A 24,644-nucleotide genomic window follows, 5' to 3' on the forward strand; every position below is an offset into this window, starting at 1 on the left:
TTTGTTGTGAGATTACCAAGCCCTGTAGACCATCAAATTCGCCATATTTGTTGGCCTAGGTTGGATTTTCTTCACTTAGCAGCTGAACTTGGGATGCTCTTAGACAAATAGATCCTACGGGAGCTGCTTTTATTTGATCGGTCGCTCGGTTAACTCAAGTACCAGTCTTACTTATAGACAAGCCTGATGCCATATGTCCTTGTTTAGGATTGTGCCATTGTTACAAAAAATTGTTCTCCTGGGGAGTGCAATCATTGAGTTGCTATTTCTCTCAACCCTTTCATCTATTGGGCCAAGGTCTTTCTTTGACCACAGCTCAAACTTATCCATCCTTAATTCCAAATCACTAGTCTGACCTGATTTTGTTTCTTTTACCCGGGTCTCACTTAATTCAGGAGATCCACAAGCTTCGGAACGTTTTCATCATTTTTTTTATATGACACAGAGTTAAGGAAAGAAAAAGAAGCCCATCTTGTTGATCTCCAGACTGGCTATTCAAGAAACAGTTATCGAAAAAAATTGACTGAGGTGAATAGTGACAACTTGTATAGGAATCTTAACAAGGCATTTTCAGCACTCGAGATCTTGCTTCTCTGGATGCAATTGAGAGGGCTTTGAAGTCTATCTGCAGTATTCCAGCATTCTCTAAGGCTTAAAATTTCTGAAAGTCAATTTTGGTGGCATGTACAATGCTTTCGTTCCCTCATTTAGCGGCTACACCAAGTTGTTTCTTAGAAAACAATTGATCATCTTCTGCACTGGCTTTCTGTACAATGCATTTTACAATAAGTCGGCAGAGAACTTAACTGCTGCGATAAGTCCCTCATTTCATAGCAGCTGCGAGAAATAGGAAGCACTGCGTAAAATAGAAGCCAATAGCCGCGTGGCTTAGACATGCTAGCTGTGCTTACCAGCTCCGTGATACTAAATATGGCTCTCCTAGACTGATCAGGTGCAGCACAGTTAACAGCATGGAGATCATCAGGGTACGTTTTTGACGGAACCGTAGCAGTAGAATTTGAGAACTGTTTCATTAAATACCGTAACTTAGAACTGGTAGGCTGGGCTGCTATAATCTTGATACTGCAGCTCATGCTCTGCTTCCCTGGGATGTGACTTCCCCAGATCTTTCCGTGTCGCTTTTTTCAGGTGCAACACCATACGTAGATAAAACCCTAGATACCCGACCAAACTGGCCTTTCAAACGAAGATCTTTTACACGGACACGAACTCATCTAAGGAGGATGTAGTGCCTTGTTGACGGCTTCTTTGAGGCGGCCTCGTTGCAGAGGTGTGCAATGCGTCCTGCTCTCCAACCTTTGTGACAATATTTTTTCATGTTGCTAATTATGTTTTTTGCCGCCGCGCTAAGAAGCTCGAAGAACACATGCTGATGAAAAACTTTTTCGTATGTGTAGTTTTCCCGTATGTTTTTACATCCTTCAATTGATTTCATTAATTGAAATAGTTTTGCACTACTGTTTGTTTGCTTTGTGCATATAATTTAAGATATAAATCGTAAAGAGCTGTAAATTGGAGAAAAGCAAATTTTTCTTCAAGATTTTCATTTGCCTGCTCAATAAATTTGCATTAATTAGGGCTTGAATGCATGTAGTGGTTTCAATTTTAAAAAAAAGTTGAGTCATATCTTGAATTGTTTGTTTATTTCCAATCCTGACGCTTCCCATAATTTTTCTTGCGATGAAGCATCACTGGTCAAATATAAAGGTCGCCAAATGACGAAGGGCCTTTAATGAAGAACTTTATAAAACAGAATTATTATAAAACAGAATGTAGCATTTCTTTAATTCACTGTCAGCGTATTCATTAAGAAAGAGCATAACTAAACTCGGATATTTTCCGTTTGGGCCCCCACAGTACGTTATGCACCTCCTAGTTGCAGAGCACGTACCATTTCATAGTAAGTCATTATTTAAAAATATGGCACGTGCGTCTGGGGGTGCAAATAATATGCACCCACTAATTTGATTTGCACCCACTAATAGTGATTTGATTTAGGTATGTATTTAAGACATGGTCAACTATGTCTTTCATCGGAAATATGCTTTGTGTCGAAGTGAGTGCTTTTGATTTGAGGTGATTGTGTATGTTGACTTGGCGGCTGTTGCGTAGGCTGCGCTCGGACCAGATAGTGTTGTGTGTCATCTGTCTGTGTCTCCTCTTCGTGTCTATCAACTTCTTCCTCTACCTGGACCTCATGCCTACATATGTACCAAGTGAGCATTATCTCAATACACGTTGGTTGATACATTGACAAAAGTTAGCACACAAAATGCAGTTTTAAATTGTAATCTGCCTGATTTTGAGGAGCAATATCTTGAAGCGACGCAAATTTTGGTCTGAAAAAGTTAGAGTGCGTAATGCTCTGCTAATGCAGTCAGCGATAGTTATTCTTTTTTCCTTTACCTGTCGCTGCTCTAGCGCGTGTACGGAGATTTTTTATAGATCTTGTATAGTTATACTTAATACTCTCGGCATTCACTTTCTCTCTATTCTAGATAATTACATCGTCGGTTTGCACCTTTATAAAGTAGTCATGTCTCTTATTAGAAGATACTAACAATCAACTTTAAGGGATCAGGAATGAAAAGTTCGATTTCTTACTCGAAAAAGTTGCTTGCTTTCCCGCAACTAATTATTAAAAAGTCTGAACCCGGAAAATTGAGCGTTTGCTTTTTATCCCTGTTGATGTATGTTTGTTTGTATGTTTTAGATCCAACATATCAGCTCGAAATGTTAGTGGACGAATCCAAATGTCCAGCATGTTTGGGTCACAACTTGTCATGTCAATTTATGGATGTTCACAGGATCAGCTACGGTCACGTATACTTCGGAACCCTAAGTGGGCATGAAGTTGTAGCCAAGGCTATAAAACACGAGCAGGACAAATGCGATGAGATTGTTAGCTATTTCAAGGAATACAATTGTCATGACCGAATGTTATATCGGCAATTAGAAGGCAGTAATAATTTTAGGAAACTTGATTCGAAGCTTTTGAAGAAGTTCAATTTGTGTTCGTCAACGAGATTATATAACAAACTATCTTCGTCCGAGTTTTATTCTCTGTTTTTTGACTATTCATTGTTTTTGAATTCGAAGTCAAAAATTCTTGGATGCGATGAAATCTTTCCAAAGATTGTCGCTTCGTGTCCACAAGTTGCAGTGTTTAAAAATATGGGCAAACCATTGCGATCTTTTCTAAAATCGGGATTGCTCAGTCGGTACAGAATTTGTTATGAGGCGTTGAAATTTGCCGAAGTGTTTTCAAAGACGAAAGAGGGTTTTATACTTTACATGACCGATACAGGATTGGACAATTTAGTTTGGACATCAGACGGAAAAGTGATTCCAGTAGATTTAGATGACATTGTCGTGGTCGATACGCACGAAGTTCAATTACCAGATGAGTTTTATAATCATGAACACGAAGATTGCCCAGGAGACTGTGTAAAATACGTTCCTCAAACTTTGTGTAAATACGGTGGGGGTGATATGAATTATTACTTAATGTGTAAATACGTGGTTAATAAGTTAATATTCTATGACGCAGATGAAGATTTGTTGGATATTTTGGCAAAATGCGTGTCCGAAGGAATTGGTAGAAAACGTGAACTGCATGTGAAAGAGTTGAAAGCTGCCTTACTGTATCGATTGAGTCATACTGGTATTCCTATTGAGCTGAATTTCATGACTTCTGAGATCAGAGGTGGCTATTAAACATTTTAAAGACCTTTCCTTTTCCGACATTCCTAAATTTCAATATTAATAGCCGCCGTCAGCCTCTCAACGGCTATTATTTAGGCGCCCTCCTTTTTTACAATTCAAAGAAATTGAATTCTATTGGGGCGCTGTCTGTTTAAGATATGTTCACACATTTTCATGATTTTGAAGTCAATTTAAAGTGATAATATTGGTCTCGTCGAAACAGGAAGTGGAGCGAAAAAGCAAGTGGTATTGCAGCGTGCATTTTTTACGACTCGAAGAGGAGTATTGGAGAAGTCCTTTTTTCAATCAATTTTATTGGAGTGATTTTTGAAGCGGGAAATGAAACGCGTGAAAAAATTTGGAGTGATTTTGGTGCTGAACAAAAGTGAAGAGCGGAGCGAAAAGAGAGTGGTTTTTTGTTCATACTGCTGTTTTTGAGAGCGAGAAATTGATGTTTAAAAAATTTTCTCTAAGCGAGCGAAATTTTTTCACGTGCGGCTTTTAAAAGCAGTTTTTTTGCAACTTTTGATGGTTATGAGGTTTGATTATTATATTGTATTAGTTTTAGGCTTGTTTTGATTGGAAATGAAGGTTTAAAGTGGTTAATTTGAGTTCAATGCTAATTTGGAGGTTTTTGATCAGTTTTGCTGATTTTTAGACAAAATTTGATGATTTTTTGCCTGTTTTTTAATTTAATGCTTTAATTGGGATTTGAATTGAAGTTTTTTTTTACTTAAGGAATACTCAGATACCAATTGACTAAAGTTGTCTTGGTTTAAATTATTTTTCTTAGGAAAATTGACAGAAAAATTGAGAAAATTTATACCATTTAGTTTTTCTTCTTTAATCTTAGACAAGTTTCTTAGCCTATTATGACTTGCCCATTGTTTTGCGAGCTTTTCATTGCTCTAATTGCAAAGGAACGTTATTCGGCTTTATGCTTCCTTGTACTATTAAGAAAGTCATTAAGTTTTTCTAGTTTTTTTGTAAAATTTGTTTTTGAATGTCGTTTCTATTCTTCCTCAAATTTTTTATGGCATTTGTGGAGATTCAGGGTTCACAATAGTTGTTCTAGTTGTTTTGTCGAAAGTTTGGGCATTTTTCTCCTTCGAGTCGTTCCCGGAATTCTTGCGGCTATGTTTTTAATCTTTTTTTGAAGCAGAGTGAGTGGGAGTGGGATTTCAGGCTAAAACTCGATTAGCCTAACGAAGTTTTTGCAGCCATTAAGCGGAAATCATGAACTAAATTTTGGAAATTAGGTGACTACCAATTAAAAAAACTTGAAAGAGGTACTTCGAAATCCACTGGTTGCCACAAAACTGAAAAATGTTGCCAATAGTTGTTTTTTCACGCAAATGAGTTCTTAAGTACCTAAAAATCTATCACTGTTTTCAATTTTTTGCAGCTATTTTTACTCTACTCAGTGTCAGCACGGCCAATAATATATTGTTTTTTTTAAAAGTAAAAGAATGTGAATGTATAAACTACTGATTAATAGATTTAATGTAAATAAATAAGATCTACCGGTTAAAGAAACGAACAAAACATTGGAGGTGGGGTTAAAGCTAGATCTTGAAAAGGCTCAAAATTCAAAAATTATGGTCGATTTTTTTATTGTGTTTAAGCTATTTTTCTATTAAGTCAATTTTTATAGTCAACTGATATTGCAGTACCTCTAAGTGCTTTAGTTAGTATTCGCCTAATTTCCATAAAATTTTGGCTACATTTTTTTCATCTAACCGAGTATTCGCCTAATATCCTACCAGTGTGTTTTCGCCTTATATCCCCAGTGAGAGAAAACGGTGTTTGAGCAAAAATTGCATTCGCTTTCTCAATTGTGATTTTTATGTTCACATGTGGTATTTTTTCATTGAGTTTTGTTGTTTTTTTAATTGATTTTCTAAATGGGTTTGCCAATCCGTTCATAGTTCATTTTAGGTTTTGTTTTTTTTTGTTTACCCGCTATACGTCGATAACTTTTACGATTTGTATCGGTTTCTGTCTCTGCATCCCGCGAGTCTATTTCGCAGCTTTTCTGACAAATTGTCAGCTATGTTTTTAGAAGTGGTTTTCAGAATCCATCTATTGTCCATTCAAATTGTATTCTTCTGTTTAATCAATGAAAATTCTCCGAATTGTGTCAGGACTTATCCTGCTTTTTTAGTTCGCTTTACCTTTTGACCACGTTCTCATTTTACATAAGTCACGCTGTTTTCTTCTGAATCTTGACTTAATTCACTCTGTTTCAACTGAATGGATTTTACGTTTACTCATTAAATTACGCAATGTAGTGAATACGGTCAATGTCAAAAGAGCAAAGTCAAAAGAAACGTGACAAACCGATAAAGCTCGGTCATTAAGTCATAGTGGATTAGGTTGTCAAAGTTCATTAGCCCCATTGCTTGCTGACATTAGTATTAAGCTTAATTGCTTTGAGTCAAAAATTCTGTCAATGTATATCTACTTTTTCTGTTTCAATCCCGATGTGTGTCAACGGCGGCTATTTTCCGGCAATTTGCCGGATATGTTCATGGTTGAATACTTTAAAGATCGATTTTGCATGGCAATAATTTTTGCAGCAGGGATTAGCAATTGAATGTAATGGTCTTGGTTCTTTTCCATTTGTCCCCACCAGCTTAGTGGCTGCATATTATTTGCACCCCCAGACGCACGTGCCATATTTTTACATCATGATTTACTATGTGATGACACCTGCTCTATAACTGAGGGGGTGGGGCACAAACAGAAAAGATCCAAGGTCTCAATAAAATGGTTTAAAATGTTAATTGCAGGTGGCCATATTCCACCGGGGCGGAGAGGGAAAGAGTTCCTAAATTTTACAATCGGAGAACCTGAATTGCTATTTTGTTTCAGCTGACAATCATCTTCCTGTTGAATTGATTTAGCTATGACTGGATATGAAAGTGCTTTTGATGCTCATAACATTCATTGATGCTGATTATACTCAATTCTACTAAATTATTTGAATTTTTTGATCTGGCGCTGTTGGTCAAAAACAGCGCATAATTTATAAGAGACAATAGAGGTGCTTTTGGTTATTTTGTACGAACGATGTTAGTTTCTGGCATTCTTAAATGTTTCGTATTTAAATGTGTAATGTCTTAATGATGTATATTTTGACAAATTTAAAACTTTGCCTATTTTTAATGCTCTAGATATGCTGAATAGAGATAAAACAAGGGAAATTGTTACACATTTTATTTATGAACAAAAATAAACGTTTAACTGGCAAAATTACATAGTAAACTGCCTGTTTTGAAGGCAAAAGCATTTTCGGTAGTTTTTTGTCTCCGTTTTGTTTAAAATTGATGTGAATAGACGGATGATGGATAGATTTGTAATCGTCTAAAATCCGACAAAAATGGCAGAAGTACTTACTTGTTCAACTGGATCATAAAGCTTTTGAAGTTTAATGCAAATACTTGTCCATACGTATGGCCAAGTTGAACAGATATTACTTGGAATTAATTTTTCTGCTTTTTAAGGAAAATTGGTTAACTTTGAGTCAAATTTTCTCTACGTTTGTTTTCCAGAGCATGTAAACTGCTATCGATTATCAACCTTGGATTTTCAATTTTCAGGCTCTTGTTGGTGGAACTGGCCTCCCCGATCTTGGATTGGAGGTTGATATCACCCTAATGACAAACTATCCCTAATCTCGATGAAATGGAATGTTTGATCATTATTGTCCAAGGGGATGACCTTAAATCGGCCCAATTCTAAATCACACAGACATGGCGCAGAACGTTAAAATGAGCTCAGTGTTTTTAGTGAATCGAAAAGATGTTAAGTTTGCCGCAGTATTCGATTCAGCTTTGTATTTAGCTTTGTATGATACAATTCTGAATTGCGGTGCTACAAACCCCGATTATGTTCAACCCCTCTGTGCTTGTGAAACATGACCATCAAAGTTAAGCTACTACTACAGATTCATGGGATCGAAATCTTTACCGTCTCGGAGTTTGATAAATCTTGAATGGGATAACTCTGGGATCATCAGATGCTGGTAAAATTGGTACTGCTAAATGGGCCGTTAAATTGACAGCTGAATGGCATCTAGTCGCTAAGTATGCAATTGACCAAAACTTTTTTGAAGATACAACATTATGCTGTTAAGGATGGTTCATAATCTTAGAATTTTACATTTTACCCTCCTCTCGGTCACCCCCCCCCCCCCCCCCCGCCAACACTCCACCGTCCAGCCTCATCTACCTGGCGATTTGGACTCCTCTCTCGTCCATCCCCACCAGCCCTCCCCCCCCCCCCTATCGCTTGCAACCCCCTCCACCTCTTTATCCCCACTCCTTTGCTCACCCCATGTTGGCATTCCTAAGTCCCAGCTGGATACCGCCAAAGCCAACCGATCACCGTTCGTTTTTTTGTTTTTTGAAATTGGACAAATGATTTGCGTAGAAGTTGCTTCTTTTGGTTATTGTCAGTTTCGAGATAAACGTAATCAGGTTTACCCACTCAAGTATTAAGTTACCTCAATATATTGTTTTTGTTGATTATGTCCAATTTTCCAAATTATGTTCACTTAATTATGTTTACCATGATTTGCAACATCAGTGTCATGTAAGCAACAGCTCATTTGATTGCTATAATTTTTTTCTTAATTCGATGAGGAGAAATTTTTATTTGAGATATCGTGAATTGTCTCAGTGTCAGCACTGGAATAATCGCAGCAATATGCATAATGGATGACATGCATCTTTTGGCTTTAATCATTTTGTTATTTGGCTGTAGAAATTTGTTGCCTTTGAAAAAGTCTACGTGGAATTAAAAGTTTTGTAGAGATGGCGTAGCTATGTCAGTAACTTCTGTTTTCGTGCATTTCAGTTTGAAAATTAGTTCTCAAAATTCGTTCGCTTCCTTGAAGTATTAAAGCACAAAAGAGAATAAGGAGTTTATCTTTTGTTTCAAAAGTATAACATAATGAAACTAGGAGTTAGTTTAATTTTGTTAACACTTATTCAATACCTAAATTCCTAAAAATGTTGCTACTCAAGAGTTTCTGTGCTGATCTATAGTTTTGCCGAGATCAAACTGTACTCTGATAGCTTTTTAATTGCTCTCAAACCAAGTTTGTTGCAATTATATTTGTCCTGTGGTCTTTCTTTTTTATGCGAAATTTCGCTTAATCAATTTTTCGTCTGACCCATTTGACCTTTCCTCCTCAAAAACAGAATGAACAGGTAGAGCCGGAGGGCATTGAGGGCTATTTACGAACCAAATAATTTGTTTTGATTTGAAGCTTCGTTTATTTAAGGTTGCAAAAATTGAAAAAACGCATTAAGACAATCTATACCAATTAATGAGACGCATCTTGGACAAAAAGATTTCTCCATGCAAGTCTCCGAAATCAGAAATTGCTATCAAACTTCAGTTTTTAATATTTAGATAACTTTTTTGTGTAAGTTGAGTTTAGGAATAATTGGATTGTGATCATCCTGGTTTGACCTTTTCAATTCTAAACATTTTCTGTCCGATACTCTGTTACCAAGGGTAACAAGGCGACTCAGTAATGTGCAATTGCACATACGGTTCCGACCCCGCTCATCCACAATTTTGGCATGATTGTCTACCAAATGAGTAACATAGAAAAACCCAGAAATTCAAGTACTTTTTTTTTAAAAAATTGGTGTATGAACGAAAAGATAGCCTCCAAAGCAAATAACTCAGTGGTGGAGTAAAAATGGTGCATTAGATTGATGATATGTGCAAATAATAAGAAAGCGAGTCAAGACGAACAGCAAAATCAAACAGCAACAACAAAAATTAATTACATCAAAAACTTCATGTCCGTTTTAAAAAAAAAAATTTAATAACCAAGTCAAAATAGCGTAAGATAAAACTGATATTAAACAAAATAACTTGTAATTCAACACAAAAGATATGGGAGTAGTCAATTAAAAGGCTTGGTAACAATTAGACAATAAAGAACAAAAACAGTAAAGTTAAAAAATTTGCTCATTTTTTTTAACAGTTAATTTCAAACTAATGAAAACCATTAGAATTCAACGAAAATATCCAGTAGGTGAAAGATTACACATGCTACTATAGAAGGGATTAAGAACTGCTGGTGTTCAACTTTTTATGCGGTTACAAAAAGAACAACAAATAGACAACAAACAAAAAATCAATTAAAACTTGGCAGAGAACGCTTTCGAAACCGCAAAGCCATACTATGGCCATCAAAATTTGTTAGATTGCACTTTCTGCGAGCACCGATAATGTATTACATGACCTCTCATAAATGAAGCTAGGTAACAAGTAGACAAAAATGAAAAAAAAAAGTGCAAAATTAAGTAACACTTCGAAAAAAAAATTAATTTTTATAAGACATAAACACCGTTTATTACAGAACTAAATAACTATATAGGTTCGTATATTCTTGAAAAGGAAGCACTTGAGAATTTCAATTATCCAGAATATGTCTTATTCTACAAAAAGAAAGTCAAGCATGACAAAAATCAAAAATTAATTAACTTCGTTTTCCGTGTCGAAGCCTGTTAAGTCAACGAATTCTTCTATAGACCTGAGATTGTGTGACACCAATCCCTTTCGAAACCTTCCGTTGCAGCAATATTGTCATATTTGGCCTGTAATTAATGAGACTAGATAACAAACAGACAATAAAAGGGACAGAATTGCGAAGTTAAATTTTTTATTTGGAAAACAATTTTTCTTGAGTCATGAAAGCCATCAGCAATATACTACTATCAGAATTTCGGCTAATCTATTCTTCCATGAAAAACCAATGAAACTTGGTCAATGAAAAGCAAATTTAATACGACTTAAAAGACAAATTAAAACCGACAGTTAACGAAAAAAAATTTAAAAATTCAAGTTAGTTCTTCGAGAAAGTGTCGAAGCCTTTAAATTCATAAGCTATATCTTCAAGGATTTTAGGATTATCATTTGTTTTATTTTGAAAGCCAATAATTTGATATATGAACTGTCAATAACGTGATAATGTGACAAAACTAGAAAACGTGAAAAAATGGGCAAATACCTAAAAATTTTTTAAAAAAATGTGAATTCTAGTAGTATCAAAGCCAGAAAGCCATAACTTAAGGCGTAAAACCGCTGTAAAGATTGAATTTGATTTCAATAGAAAGAAGAAGCATTCTCTCATTGCTGACAATAAGCTACAAGTTGAACAAAGTAAGAGAAAAACAGAGGCAAAGTTCAATAAGTCATTATTTACTTAAAAATCAAATACTTTCAAAGCTCAAAAGGACATAAGCTTTCAAGTAATCAACTAGATAAAACATGTGGAGCTAATTCGGAAGCCAATTGGAACTATCATTAGTGAGCTTTGGTTTGAATTGTTCTGTTATTTATTTAATGTAGAAAAGATCGAATTTTTTTTTACGAAAGATCGACTGATTACAATCCGATTTTTTTTGGATTATACCAGTTCAAGAATGGTCCAAAACTAGCCCTGCTAATGATGTTTGTTCATAAGGAACACTTAATTTTTCGAATGTTATAGATACTGATATTTTGTTAGTTAAAAAATCAAAAATAGATGCTGCGGTTTTGATAGTCAACGATTAATTTTATCAAAAAATGGCAAAGTTTTAATTACAGAGCACTCTCAACGTAATTTGAAGTAGAAAAAGCCCCCTTTTGAGTCTACAAGGATTGTGTTAGTGGTGTTTACAAATAAAAATCAACAACACTTTCTAAAGAAAATAACAAATTTTAGCAAAATTGGCGAAGTTTTAGTCAAAAATTCCGGAAAATGTGAATAAAATCTCACCGGATTTCACTCTATTTTCTCAAAATTTAAACCTCGATAACTCCCTGTAAAATACAAAAATTAAAAACATCTTTTTAATTCCATATTCTACGCTGGAAAAGCTTCTTAATGATACCAGTCCCTTTGGTCCCAACATTTGCCTGACCTTTTAATCAATTTAATCAGTTAGGCAGATAAGATATTTGCCTTAAATTGAACCTTTTATAAACTCTCGTGTTTTGTAATGATGTAAAAATTATTTGGACATTGGGCATGCTTTGTATCCATTCAATTGTCAACCCGCTCTTACAGTAGCAGTAAAAATGTTGTGTTAGCACAGCAGTAAATACATACGATGGTATGCATTAGTTTTAACACGTTTTCAAATTTTTGATTGTTTGGCTTTTGACAGGCCTGAACACTGTGCCATCGGATATTACTGATAGGAAAAACCTCTGTCGTGCGCTCTTTGCCCCACCAGAAAACGTCAATTTATCCGCTTGTGACTTTTTCAATGATTGATTGAACTCTTCATTATTTCTAGCGGAACGTAAAGTCAGTCTTCGCCAGTTAGTTTTAAGTCGCTGTAGGTTTGAAAAACTAATCGCGAGTTTAGTTAACCTGTTCGTTTTAGATGAATATGTGATAGTGTATTGTTTATTTGTTTTCTTATTCCGTTATAACCGAGCGTTCTTGCCATTTTTGAACATTATCAAATCAAACCTACGACAATCATTCAGTGCAATATTTTAATGAGAACCAACATGACCGCCACTAACACGCCGTACACGATTATCGAGTCTATCGGAAGAGGTGCTTACGCAAAAGTTTTCAAAGCTTCTAATCGAGAAAAACCGGGAGAATTTGTTGCTCTTAAACGAATTGAAATTACTCAGAAAAATTTGAATAACGGGCTGCCGCAGTATGTAGTTCGCGAAATTGCTATGTTGAAAAAGTTGAACGCGTTGAAACATCCGAACATTGTGAAATTATGTGATGCTATAATGTCTGCAGATACGGTACCGACTTCGAAAGGGCTGTCGGTTGTTTTGGTCTTTGAGTATCTGCCCCGAAGTCTGTTGCATTACGTGGAGTATGAGCCGGTCATTTCACCTGAGATGTGTAAACATTTGGTGCACCAAGTTCTAACGGGTCTGGAGTTTCTACATGTCAATGGAGTTATGCACAGGTAAGTTGACCTCAATTTATTGCATTTCAACATGCGTTTTACGGACGTTAATTGCTCTTCCATTGAATGGCGTTTTTTTACTCAAGTTTGATCACGTTGGTTAAATACCAGAGGTTACTTTTCACTCCTCTGATAATTTGAGGATCCGTGAAAACATTATACATAAGATTTTGAGATTTTGCAGAAATGGGAAGGGCAGCTAAATTTGAATTAAGTGCGGTTGCCGAAAAAATATTAGAAATATCGGTTCTTTTCTGCCCTTGATCCCCTAATTTCTACATTCCATAATTCTTGCCACCACCGGTTGTAATTCATGGACGCATGTAACCTCCAAACAAGCAAAAAAGACATTACAACGCACTAATTTTTGGAGAGGGGGATTTGTTATTCCTATTACTACTATGAAGCTGCTAAACAGCCGTGGTATACACATTTTGGCTTTTCAAGATGTACTTAGACACAGTTCGAAATTTTCTTTCTGTATATATAAATTTTGTCTATCACAATTTGTTGGATATTTCAGGGATATAAAACCAGAGAATTTACTTCTGTCTCAGGATGGAATCGTCAAGATAGCCGACTTTGGTCTCTCAAAACCAGGCGATGTTGGAACGTACCTCACAACAGTCACAGTCACTCTCTGGTACAGACCACCCGAAATTATTCTGGGATGCAACTACAATTTCTCTGCAGATATTTGGAGCTTAGGAATGGTCATGTGTCAAATTTTCAAACGTGTGCCTCTAATTCAGTGCACTTCGGAGATCGAAGTTTTGACTAAAACATTCTCATATCTTGGCTTGCCGGATCCACGATTATGGCCCAGGAATTGCTCAATTTCACGAGAACAGTTCGTACCAATTGCAGGGAAGAAATTGCGACGTGAGATGAGAATTATGTGCACACACGCTTATGCGTTGCTATCAGCTATGCTGGAATACGACTTTGAGAAAAGAGTGAAAGCTGCGGATGCGTTGTTCATGGATTATTTTACTCAGGTTTGTCAGTGCGGGTTTCAAACTAAGTATCCACAGCCTCTCAGTGCAAACGACCCGAAGTAATTGGCTTGAAAACGCTCTTTGTGATCGAAAGCCGGAATCATGAGATCAATTTTTAAATGTCTCTGTTTTCGGCCAAACTAACTTATTTAGTGATTAGTAATTTATTTATTTAGCTTTCAGATAGATTTTGTTACTTGATTATACTATGGCCTTTTCACCCATACTTCTTGCGTCACTACAGAAAATTTGCTTTGATGTTTTCTTTGGCCGAATGGATTTTAAAGGTGTTGAGCTTTGTCTGTTTGAGTATGGTAAGGAAGTTTCGACCCTTTTGAGAAAAGTTTTGAATTTTAACAAAATTATTTAACTATTTTGAATGCCTCCATCGAAATCGACTTGATTGCGAGAACATATTGGACCATGCTGCACTTAATGAGTTGCGATGAGACGATTTTTTTAAAGAGCGTCAACGAAATTTACTAAAGATTGATTACTTTTGTAATTTCGGAGAGGGCTATCATTTCCATCGTATTACTCATAGATGTAGATCAGAAAAAAGTTTGGACCCAGTAGAGAACCCTGACATTAGTTACCTATGTAGTGAGTTTTTTGAATGAAGAGAAGGCGTAACATTTGAATGCAATTTACCAAATGCTGATTGTTTTTAATTTAAACAAAAGTCCACCACGCTCAATTGAATTAGAATTATTCAAAGTAAAAGCTCAACTTATTTATTTTTAATAGCAGCAAAGCATTAGCTTGGGCTATTACTGGCCTTCTCTTGGTTTTTTTACAGTTGAAAGAAATTGAATTGTAGTGATGTGCTGTCTTTTTACAGCTCGAAGAGCAGTATTGGTTTTCTTGAGGTTTTATCTAACCGGAAGTACTATTCGAGGCGGCGTTTTGACCCTATAGAGAACGTGAATAAAATTGCCGTTTGGACTAATTTTTTGGTAGTGAGAGAAGTTTTTGTTCATGCGTTGCGTTCAGTGAAGACTTTATGACTTTCAAAATTGTTTTTTAGGGAATGGCGCATTTAGATAACCGTGTTTTCATCCATTTGGCTCAAGTTTTTAGCTAGTGGTTCATCTTTTTTTTAGAAATATTCCTTATTCGATGCCGTATTGATATTTAAACCTCTGAAACTGATTCAAGTGTTTTTGAGGGCCTAAAACTGTGTTTCAAGTGTAAAATAGAAACATATTTCTCAATTCTTTACTTAATTTTTGGCTTTTTTAAATTTAATTTTGGGATCTTCAAACGGACTTATCGTTTTTTGTGCACAATAAAATTGTAATCATGCTACTCTGATTTTGAAGTATTTGTCCAACTTTTGTTTGATTTTTGCTTGTATTTGGGATTTCAATTACTAGAAAGTATTTTTGCACCTTAGGGATTGTAATATTGTTTTTATTAATTAGTCATTTTTTGAATTAATTTTCTTTCAATTTGAGTTTTAAACTTCAGAAAGCATAGTCATCTTTTTGTTTCTTTCTCTATAATGTGTCCATATTCGCCGCATTCTAGCATGTAGCATTTTAGCATTTTCCTATGACCTGAGGTTTTATTTGCTCTGCTTTTTGTTTAAAAGTATTATTGATATTATTCTTTTTCTCAGATGTTTCTTTTTTCGTCATTTGTTTCGTTTTGCAATTCAGGACTGAGACTTTGAAGAATTTTTACTTTGATTTTTGATTTTTGCGAATGTTCTGGGGTCTTAGTTTTGGTTTTAAGCGATGTTTTGCTTTTGAATTTTCTTTATTTTTCATGATCACTCTTTTTCAGAATTAGTTTTCATAAAGTTTTAACATAGTTTAAACTCATATTGTCTATGATATGTCCAGCAAGAACAAGTTATATCGTATTTTCAGTTAATTGCCGTCACTCCAAAACGAAAAAAAAAATTGTGGTTCTTTCAGTTCTAAATTTAAGTATTCTTTATTTTTGAAAAATTCAGTGTAGTTTGTAAGAATAGTAATTGCCTTGTGCTTCCGCAAAGTGTTTTTTGGTCGAAGTTTGTTGTGGAGTTCTAGCTCTTCAACACTATTATCATAAGTTTTATGATAAGTTTTATGATCATAAGTTTTTTTAGCTCTATCATGTTTTTGGGTATATTACATTTTTGATTTTTGGCCATTTTTATACTTCTTAAATTTTTTTAGTAATTTGAAAATTTGCTATTTCAAGATTTCAGTGAGGTTTTGAGTCTAATTTATTTTTATGTTTTAAAATATGCGCAGCGTTTTTGCGTTGTTACTGAATGATGTTATATTTTTTTTATTTTAACCTGTTCCAATCATGACAGTGCCCAATGATTCTCTCTATGTCAGTGGTGTGAGTTTCAACATTTTTTTTTCATTCTGGTGAGGCAAATAGTTACTGTTTTGAGATAAAAGGAAATTGTTTGGGCTTCAAGTACGGGTTTTCTAATTTTCCAGCGCTTCGGGTCGCTTCCGGAGTTCTCCTGGTTATGTTTTCTTTAAGAGCTCTTCACACTTTTTTCGACGTTTTCACGTTAGTGAAAAGTCAAGTTGTAGTTACTTTAATCGAGCTGGAGTGGTAAGAGGAGCAAAAAGAGAGTAGTTTTATGTTGTTACTTTTTTTAAAAATTCTTTTAAAGTCAAGTGAGAAGTTGGGTTTCAAACAGATCTACGGTTTATGAGATCAAATTTTTTTAGGTCCGGCAATTTGACAACCGTTTTAGCAGTTCCTCTCGCCTTTTTCTGCGCGAATACTTTAAAAGGTGATATCAGTGTTCTAATAATGCATATTTTTTGTTAAGACTTCAAAAGTCTAATAAGGCTTTCACGACTACAAAATAGGCAAAATTTCGCAATTTCTGCTTCTTAGTCTCAATATTAACAGGTTTTGGTAATTGAGTGATTTGAATTGAAATCTGACTAACGGCTTCAAGGCACTATTTGTTTGCACAAAATATAAGCTATTCTTTTTGGATTTGTCCATCTTTTATCGTCCTCTTCTTTGTTCTGTCACTTAACATCTTTTTGACTGCTCTTATATATATATATATATATATATATATATATATATATATTTATATTTATACATATATACTATATACATATTATATATATATATATATATATATATATATATATATATACATATATGATATATATATATATATATATATATATATATATATGTATACATATTATATATATATATATATATATATATATGTATACATATTTTATATATGTATGTATATATACATATATATATATATATATATATATATATATATATATATATATATATATATATATGTATATATACATATACCTAATGATTTTCACGATTTTTACTTCTCTGCAAAAAGTTTTAGTGATTTTCATTTCCCCCCTTTTTTGTAGTTTTTTGTTGTTTTAGCTCATTAACGGTTGGTCTAATTGGCTGTCTAAGTACTTGATATCATCTGATTATTTTAAATCATAATTTTTGAATTTCGCCGTTTTTAGGTTTTTTAGTCTCATTAATGATACGTCTCACTGGCTATCTTTTAAGGCATATATGAGTTTTATATACTGATTCCAATTCAAATGTAATGTATTTTTTATCACTCATATTTTTTGTTTACCGGAAAGTTTTGGATTTTGTCCGCTTTTATGCTTTGGTATATCACGTAATCTCAGCAATGTCAGTTATCTTGGCTCTCAAATGAGTTGTATTTGAATCCGTTTATTTGCTTCTATTCAGAACGGTTTTCACGACTTGAAACTACTTCTTTTCAGAAACTTGATTGGAACCTACTTGGTCGCGTCTATTCTTTATCTAACCTTCTAAAGATAATTTAAAAAAATATGACCAATTTTTTAGGTTTTGGTCGCTTCTGTAATTGTTTTTGTTGTTTCGCCTCTCTCTTTAATGACAGTTAGTTCATGAGGCATAACTGAATCGATTTAAGGATGTGAGTTAATTCAATTGATAATTTTGTCTGTAACGACTTGTGTTCTTTTCAATTTGCTGCCTGTTTTGTGGTTTTTGTTACGTGGTCTCTGAAGTGTTTTCATTTAAGTTGGCATGCTATCTGTTGATGGATAGTGCAAAAGATGTTAAGGATTTCAAGTTTGTGTTATTTGATTACTTTACGGCCACTTGTTTCATTGACATTATTTAAAAAGTGATTTTGTTTAATTTCATGACTTGTCCTGCTATGTTTCTTTATTTCTTTGTCAAGATTTTTGTTACCACCCTATGATGTCACTCGTTCATGCAATTTTGAGGTCATTTTGCGGGACGTCATTTTTCACTCTTAGTGGAGCGTTGTTTTATTCATTTGCATGATAGTTTTTGGTCACTCGTGACTTGCCTCACTCTCAGAAATGACTTCTGAAATTGACTTTTCTTTTTCTTAAATTGATTAAAATTCGCTCAAATGAGTGTGTGTCGCTCTAATTGAAGTTTATTTGAGAGCAGCTAATAGAAGCAGCAATAAGTTAGATTCTTAATCAAAATATAACATCTCAGCAATTAATAAAAAGAATTTTTTGCCCGTTTTTACGGTATTTTTGAGCCTGCAGATCTACAAAGCTATCGTGGCTATTTTCTGGCGGTCTGTCAGCTATGTTTATAATTGGTCTATTTTTCTGTAGGTTCCTGCAACTTAATAGCTTAAACTCGAGACTTATCCTGCAATGGAATCTTACTTCATTGCATGGCGTTATTTTAGAAATAGTAGCGTGCTGTATGAGTAGCGGCCTTTATAAGAGAAATAGTAGCGGCCTTTATATGAAACCTCTGCTAACAATTAATTTGTATGAGGTCGGGTAGACTACAGTGACATGGCGAATTGACAATTTGTGAATTTGATATAATAAAAAAGGGGTCGAAACATGATATGTGATGATTGAGGTTTTACCTGCGGCAATAATGTCGACGCATCAACTTCTTTTTCTTCAATTCAATTCTCTTTCTTCTAGTAATCTATTTGAGCTTTTAGAGTAGCTTAAGTTTAGTTAGTTTACTGCAAATTATTATTTTTCTTATCTGGCTACTATATTTGGACTATTTTGTCGCAATATATCTAATGCATTTTTACTTCTTGCAATATTTCTTTTCTTGTTGCTGTCAGTGATGCCTTAACTTGTACCCCTTTTAGCAACCCATTCTATTTTTGTACTCTATGATGTGATTTTTTATAATGAGATTTTGTTTCTTGTTATTCAAATTACTTGCCTCTTTTAAAAAACAGTTTTTACGAATTGTAATTGCTGGTGAAGTTCAAATGATTATGCCATATTGTTGCTTTGAAATTTGTATGATACTATTCGATAATCTTCAATGAAAATTTTGATTTCGCTATTCTTTTCTAATACAGTATTGATAGATACATAGTTTTTCATTTTCTAGTTCAGGTAGGCTGAAGATTGTTTAACACAACATGGGTCAGATAAAAGCTGCGTTAAGTACCTAGTGATTGAACCGTTAATCGAAGGTACAGTAGATCGAAAGTGATAAAGTATGAGAAAATGGGACAATAGATTAAAAGAAACCTGACATGTTTTTTTATTTGACTGCCATTGAAACAATATTTACCATCTTTGCTGACTTTTAAACTTGTGATTTGACCATGCTTCTGTCAAGACGATGTTTAAAAAAGTAATTATATTCCAGAAAATTGTTATGGGAATATTCATTTTGGATGGATTGTTCTGTTGTGATCATTAGGTTGATTATGATAGATTCATTCGAAGTTCCACGGGACGTTCAGGCATGGTAAATCGAGCGGTAGTGATAATAGTCAATTAGCTTTTGGTTTAAAACGTCAAGGGAAATGTGAAAACTGACATTTTACAGCAGAATTGCTATGTGATGTCCCTTAAAATTTCGTTCATTATAAACCTTTCTGATCATGTTATATTTATATAGAACTTTCTTAATGTAAACAAACAAGCCTCACCTCAATTGTTTGATAATATTACTCTAACTTTTGAAACTATTAATTGTACCACTCGGAGCTATTGTTATTCAACAAATCAGTAATAGATTATTAGTTGAGTAAAAAAACCCAAGGAAAATTTATTGAAATGTGTGTTTTTAAGCAATTAGCTTACTCCTCAACGATTCTTCTAAGACCACCGAGGAACTTGGTCATAGCATATCCACCTTTTGAAAGAGCTATCACCAGTGCATCCACATCTTGGACATGAGGCCTATCTTTAAACTGTATTGCTGCTATCACCGATTCGACTTCATGAGATCTTGGCACTTTTCCCTTTGTCGCATGTAATATTCCATTTGGTGTACAAATTAGCTTTTCGAACCGCTTTTGATACTTTTTCTTCCCATCTTCAGACGCAAACGTAACATAGTTTTGAAATCGCCTATTCCTTTTATAGAATACGATTGCCTTTTCCAAATGTTTTTCCATGTTTTTCACTGAAAAACAAAACTGCTAGTTAATGAGGCTTAAACGTTCATCAATGTGTTTTAAAAAAAGAAAAACAAACAAGAAAAGATTCATTGATCTAAAGTAACATTCAAATTTTTATAGTGTAGCCAACTAACTACCTGTTCTATCAATCAAGTTAGCACAAGTACTGCAACATATCAAATCTGACAAAACAGTTTAAACACAAAACAAATTACAAAACTAACTCAAGCTCAGTCTTTAGAGTAAAAAATTGAAGCCTAATTGCTATCAACTAAATGAGGTTCCAATCCATAAGTTTGTACAAAGTGTACCAAAATGTCAGCAACAAAAACTGGCAGCAGCAAATTGCTGAAACAACGATAACCACTACTTCAAACCAATTTGTGTCTTGATCATCTTCCTGTACACAAATTGAAGGTGAGGTAGCTGTCCAAATTTTCTCTTCGGCCAACATTGTATAACTTCCATTTTTGCAAAAGAAAAATTCATATACCCGCCATTGCACCGGATAGCAGCAAGTTGCAAAAACAACAAAACAAGTTGCAATAACCACGAGTTTCAACATGCTTAAGCTGAAAAACAGACTGCAAATTAATTAAAGTGAACATAATAAATTAAGGAGCACAAATACCTTATTCCTATTTGACGCAGCAGGCAACACGCCCGCTGAATTCCGCAATTGTCCTTATTAGACGCAGCGCAGCAGGCAACACGCCCGCTGAATTCAAAATTTATCCTTATTTGACGCAACAGTAACAAGTCCGCCACAACATTTAGTGGTTAAAATCTAGTTAAGGCACAGAATTGATTAACTAGATTCTCGTAAGAGGGATTAATTTAACACACCAACTTTCACTAAACAAGCTGAAGGAATTAAATAGTGCCTATGCAAAGTTAAAACCATAGACCAAAGCAAGGTAGCTGAAAGTTGAGCAGCTAAAAACAGTATGCTCAATTCATTTGTACAGTTCATGATAGCAAATACAAATGCAATAACCAGAACAAATTTCGATTGAAATCAACTTAACAGGCTATTTCTCCTCATACAGTTAAACAACGATGAACTCAATCACTGTACTCACACAAAGGCGGGAAAGTAATTTTTATCTGAAACAGAAAAGAATAAAGCTAGTTACGCAAACAACAAAATTAAATGTTTAGATGAGGCTTGTTGTCTTATTCGTCCTACTCACAACCATCCACCTATCATACTCGGAAGACTACCATCAGGAATTTGACGATGTTCTTCGCAAGGTAATCATGTTCAATGAAGAATCTAGAATTCTACTTGCCGAAAAGTTTATCCCAGTCCAGTTTCTAGTTCCTTTTCCGAAGTACAACTTTAGTATGAAAACAGCTCACGGAATTACTTAAGAACCTTAATAACAAGTGCAAACTTCCATCAACATCGTGCCCTCTGGAATTCTCGACAAGTTTTTGAGACCAACACCTCCAGTTACAATGTTGATTGGATCCTGAACAAGATACAGAAGGAAGTGTTAAAATCAAAATCAGACATTGACATGCTAAGAAACGAAACTGTTACGTTTCTACAAAACGATAAAGTAATGCAGTCGAGACAAAGAAGAGGTGCACATGTGGGAGCTCTAGCTATGGCAGGGATTGGAGTGCTTGGATCAGGTTTAATGATGGGAGGATCAGCAGGTTGTGGGTTAACAGGAATATTCGGATCATGTCAAGACCAAGCAAGAACGAATGCTGCGAATATTGATCATATAAGCACAATTACAACCACTATTGTTGACTATGTAGCCAAAATGCAAACAACTTATGGCGAAAATTTTTTTAATGTCAGTAATAAACTCGCAGAAATTGAAGAAGCCCAGCAGCAAACGACAGAAACGCAAAATAACAACTGGAAAATCATTGAAGAACAATTTCAAGCAATAAACACTAACTTCCAGGTGCTTCGAGATTGTACCCAAATGCTATTTTCCAGGGAGCAACTTAATTTCAATTTTGACACCACCGCTTCATTACTCTCGCTTCTATATTCAGATATGAAAAGCTACAGTCCCCAGTTTACACCTATAGATTGAACATCCTAAACGCTATTCCAACATTGTTACAGCAACATCTTCCAATGTCCCTTGTACCAAAGTCGTCACTCTTAGCTATTTTAAAATCTGTAGCAAGCGAGTTGGTAACAACTGGTAGCAGACTTTTGTTGGCTATTCCTCCAAATTCGGACTTGCTCTCATATTATGATGCTAAACTTCTGAGAGATGTTCTAACGGTACAAGAAGGGTTAATTTTAACCCCCGCTATACCTCTAGCTTCTCGTCAGACTGTTTATTCGACGTACAGTGCCAAAGTAGTCCCAATGCCCCAGACGGAACCCCCTCATGGCAGTGAGATGGGTTGTTGAAAACCCATATCTAGCAATTTTGGAGGACCAGATGGAATCAATGACTCTATCACAGCATCAATTCGACAGTTGTCTTTGCTCATCTAGGTATAGAATTTGTCAAGAGCCGCTCGCGTCTCATTCGAATCATCCTTCATGCCTTGCAACTTTGTTCTTAAGCTCGTTTCTGAAGGATGCAGAGACTTGTGACACGGAAGTGTTCTATCTTCCAACTCAAGTTCAAGCAGAAAACCTTGGGTATGGTATCTGGCTGATAACATCAGCTTCAGATGCATACGAGATGAGAGAGTATAGTCTAGAATCAAAGCACAAGTCCTGGAATCGTTTAATTGCAGGATGAAAGATCTGCATAATAACGGTGGAATGTAACTTGCAAGTTTTCATTGGCGACAATATAAAGATACGATCGGACTTGGAAGCGTGCGACAAAGATCCGGCAAAAATTATTGATGTTCAGTTACCGGACCAACTAGAGGACTTGATGCAGGCAGTACCTGATGTGGAGGACCTTCCTTATTTCGAGTCTCGAGTAGTAGCCGCAGTCGATCTCAGAAAAGTGAGAGCTGAGCTAATAAGAAATCCCAAAGTAAAAACAAGTCAAGATCTGATTGAAATTGCGAAACCATTTACTGTTGATATGACCTTACTAAAACCAACTCTGAAAAGTCAACTGAATGAATATGTTCCGATCAAGTTATCATTATCACTGACAATCATTGTCTTCTTTCTGAATTTGTTGTTACACATCTTGTTCATATGGGCATATCACAAGTTCGCCTTTATTCTTAAACATATGCCAAAATTTCTGAGAAAGAATGAATACAGTCCCATACAAGTCAAACCAATAATAGTGATTGATAGTGACGCTAATGAAAATGTTCTTGATGCCATTTCGCAAAAATTCTGTGCTACCCACCAACTTTATCAATTTGATGGATAGAAATTGACTCTCTTGGAACCTGAAAAAACTAAGGACAACCTGAGAGAAACACCCTCTCATAGTAAACAATCAGTCACATCACTCAAGTCTGCTAAATCTTTGAATCAATCAAAATCAATTGCTGACATCCAACTGGACACAAAAATCTGATTGATGAAAAAAGTTTGCAAAAATATTGATGTTCTACCTCTTGTGCTAAACCCGACTTGTCGATCCAGACGATGTACAATGACGTCATAACATACTGACGAGACAGCTTAAACCCAACTTATCCTACGATTCGCCAACGAGTACTTTCAAATTCATTAATATTTATTTGCTCTACGTGTATCTGCATCATCAAGAGTCTTTTGATGACTCAAACTTTTTCTACTTATCACTGAACTGGAAATATTGTGGCCGAACAGATAAAACTCAAATTTTAAAAGACATCAATTAGTGATGGACTCCAATTATTTGTGAGCCCGGAAGTTCTTGAAAGGACGGGAGTGTCATGTCCCTTAAAATTTCGTTCATTATAAACCTTTCTGAACATGTTATATTTATATAGAACTTTCTTAATGTAAACAAACAAATCTCACCTCAATTGTTTGCTAATATTACTCTAACTTTTGAAACTATTAATTGTACCACTCGGAGCTATTGTTATTCTACAAATCAGTAACAGATTATTAGTTTAGTAAATCGTTTTGAACTTACTAGTTTGAAAAATAGTTGTCAGCCCATCATCCGTTGAATCGACCGCTCCAAGCTAAAATCTGAAGAGAACAATTACAGTGCATGCACATACAAAATCAATCGAGTTGAAATATTGTTAAAATATCATGCAATAACATTCAATAAACGTGCGAAAACCCTTTTGAAATCACCGCACATCACATGCTAATCACGCAAATTAGTGTTTGCGAAGTTATGAAGTGATATTTATTCGGGAACATTTCAGGAACCGCACGGATATTTTTTCCTCAGGGGAAATTTGGCGAGAAAAATTTTCAGAACAGAACAACTTGTCATATTACAAAGGAAGAAACCGTTCTCTACGACAAAGAAAGCATTCTGAAATGAAATAAGCTTCCTTTTGAAATAAGGAAAGTCTCAAACAAAATTTGGAAGAACGTTGAAACAGCATCTCCTGCAGCAATTTAAATTGTACTATTGGAATGAAATATAAGCTACTTCAGAGGTTACTTTTTTGCTTAGCGAAACGGGGCATGTCTTATTTTTATTCGAAATA

General features: G+C 34.9%; 2 protein-coding genes across 2 annotated transcripts; both read left to right on the forward strand.

The window, feature by feature from the left end:
• Positions 1–1,995: 1,995 nt before the first annotated feature.
• On the forward strand, positions 1,996–3,822 carry LOC142337140 (uncharacterized). The gene is made up of 2 exons (XM_075386244.1): positions 1,996–2,237; positions 2,735–3,822. Exons 1-2 carry the CDS (start codon positions 2,108–2,110, stop codon positions 3,736–3,738), a joined length of 1,134 nt encoding a protein of 377 aa, XP_075242359.1. The 5' UTR covers positions 1,996–2,107; the 3' UTR covers positions 3,739–3,822.
• An 8,259-nt stretch (positions 3,823–12,081) lies between these two features.
• LOC142337141 (cyclin-dependent kinase 4-like) lies at positions 12,082–14,005 on the forward strand. The gene is made up of 2 exons (XM_075386245.1): positions 12,082–12,683; positions 13,207–14,005. Exons 1-2 carry the CDS (start codon positions 12,247–12,249, stop codon positions 13,742–13,744), a joined length of 975 nt encoding a protein of 324 aa, XP_075242360.1. The 5' UTR covers positions 12,082–12,246; the 3' UTR covers positions 13,745–14,005.
• The last annotated feature ends 10,639 nt before the right edge of the window (positions 14,006–24,644 follow it).

The sequence above is a fragment of the Convolutriloba macropyga genome, chromosome 3 (genome assembly GCF_964194025.1).
Source record: "Convolutriloba macropyga chromosome 3, txConMacr16.3, whole genome shotgun sequence".
Classification (NCBI taxonomy): domain Eukaryota; kingdom Metazoa; phylum Xenacoelomorpha; order Acoela; family Convolutidae; genus Convolutriloba; species Convolutriloba macropyga.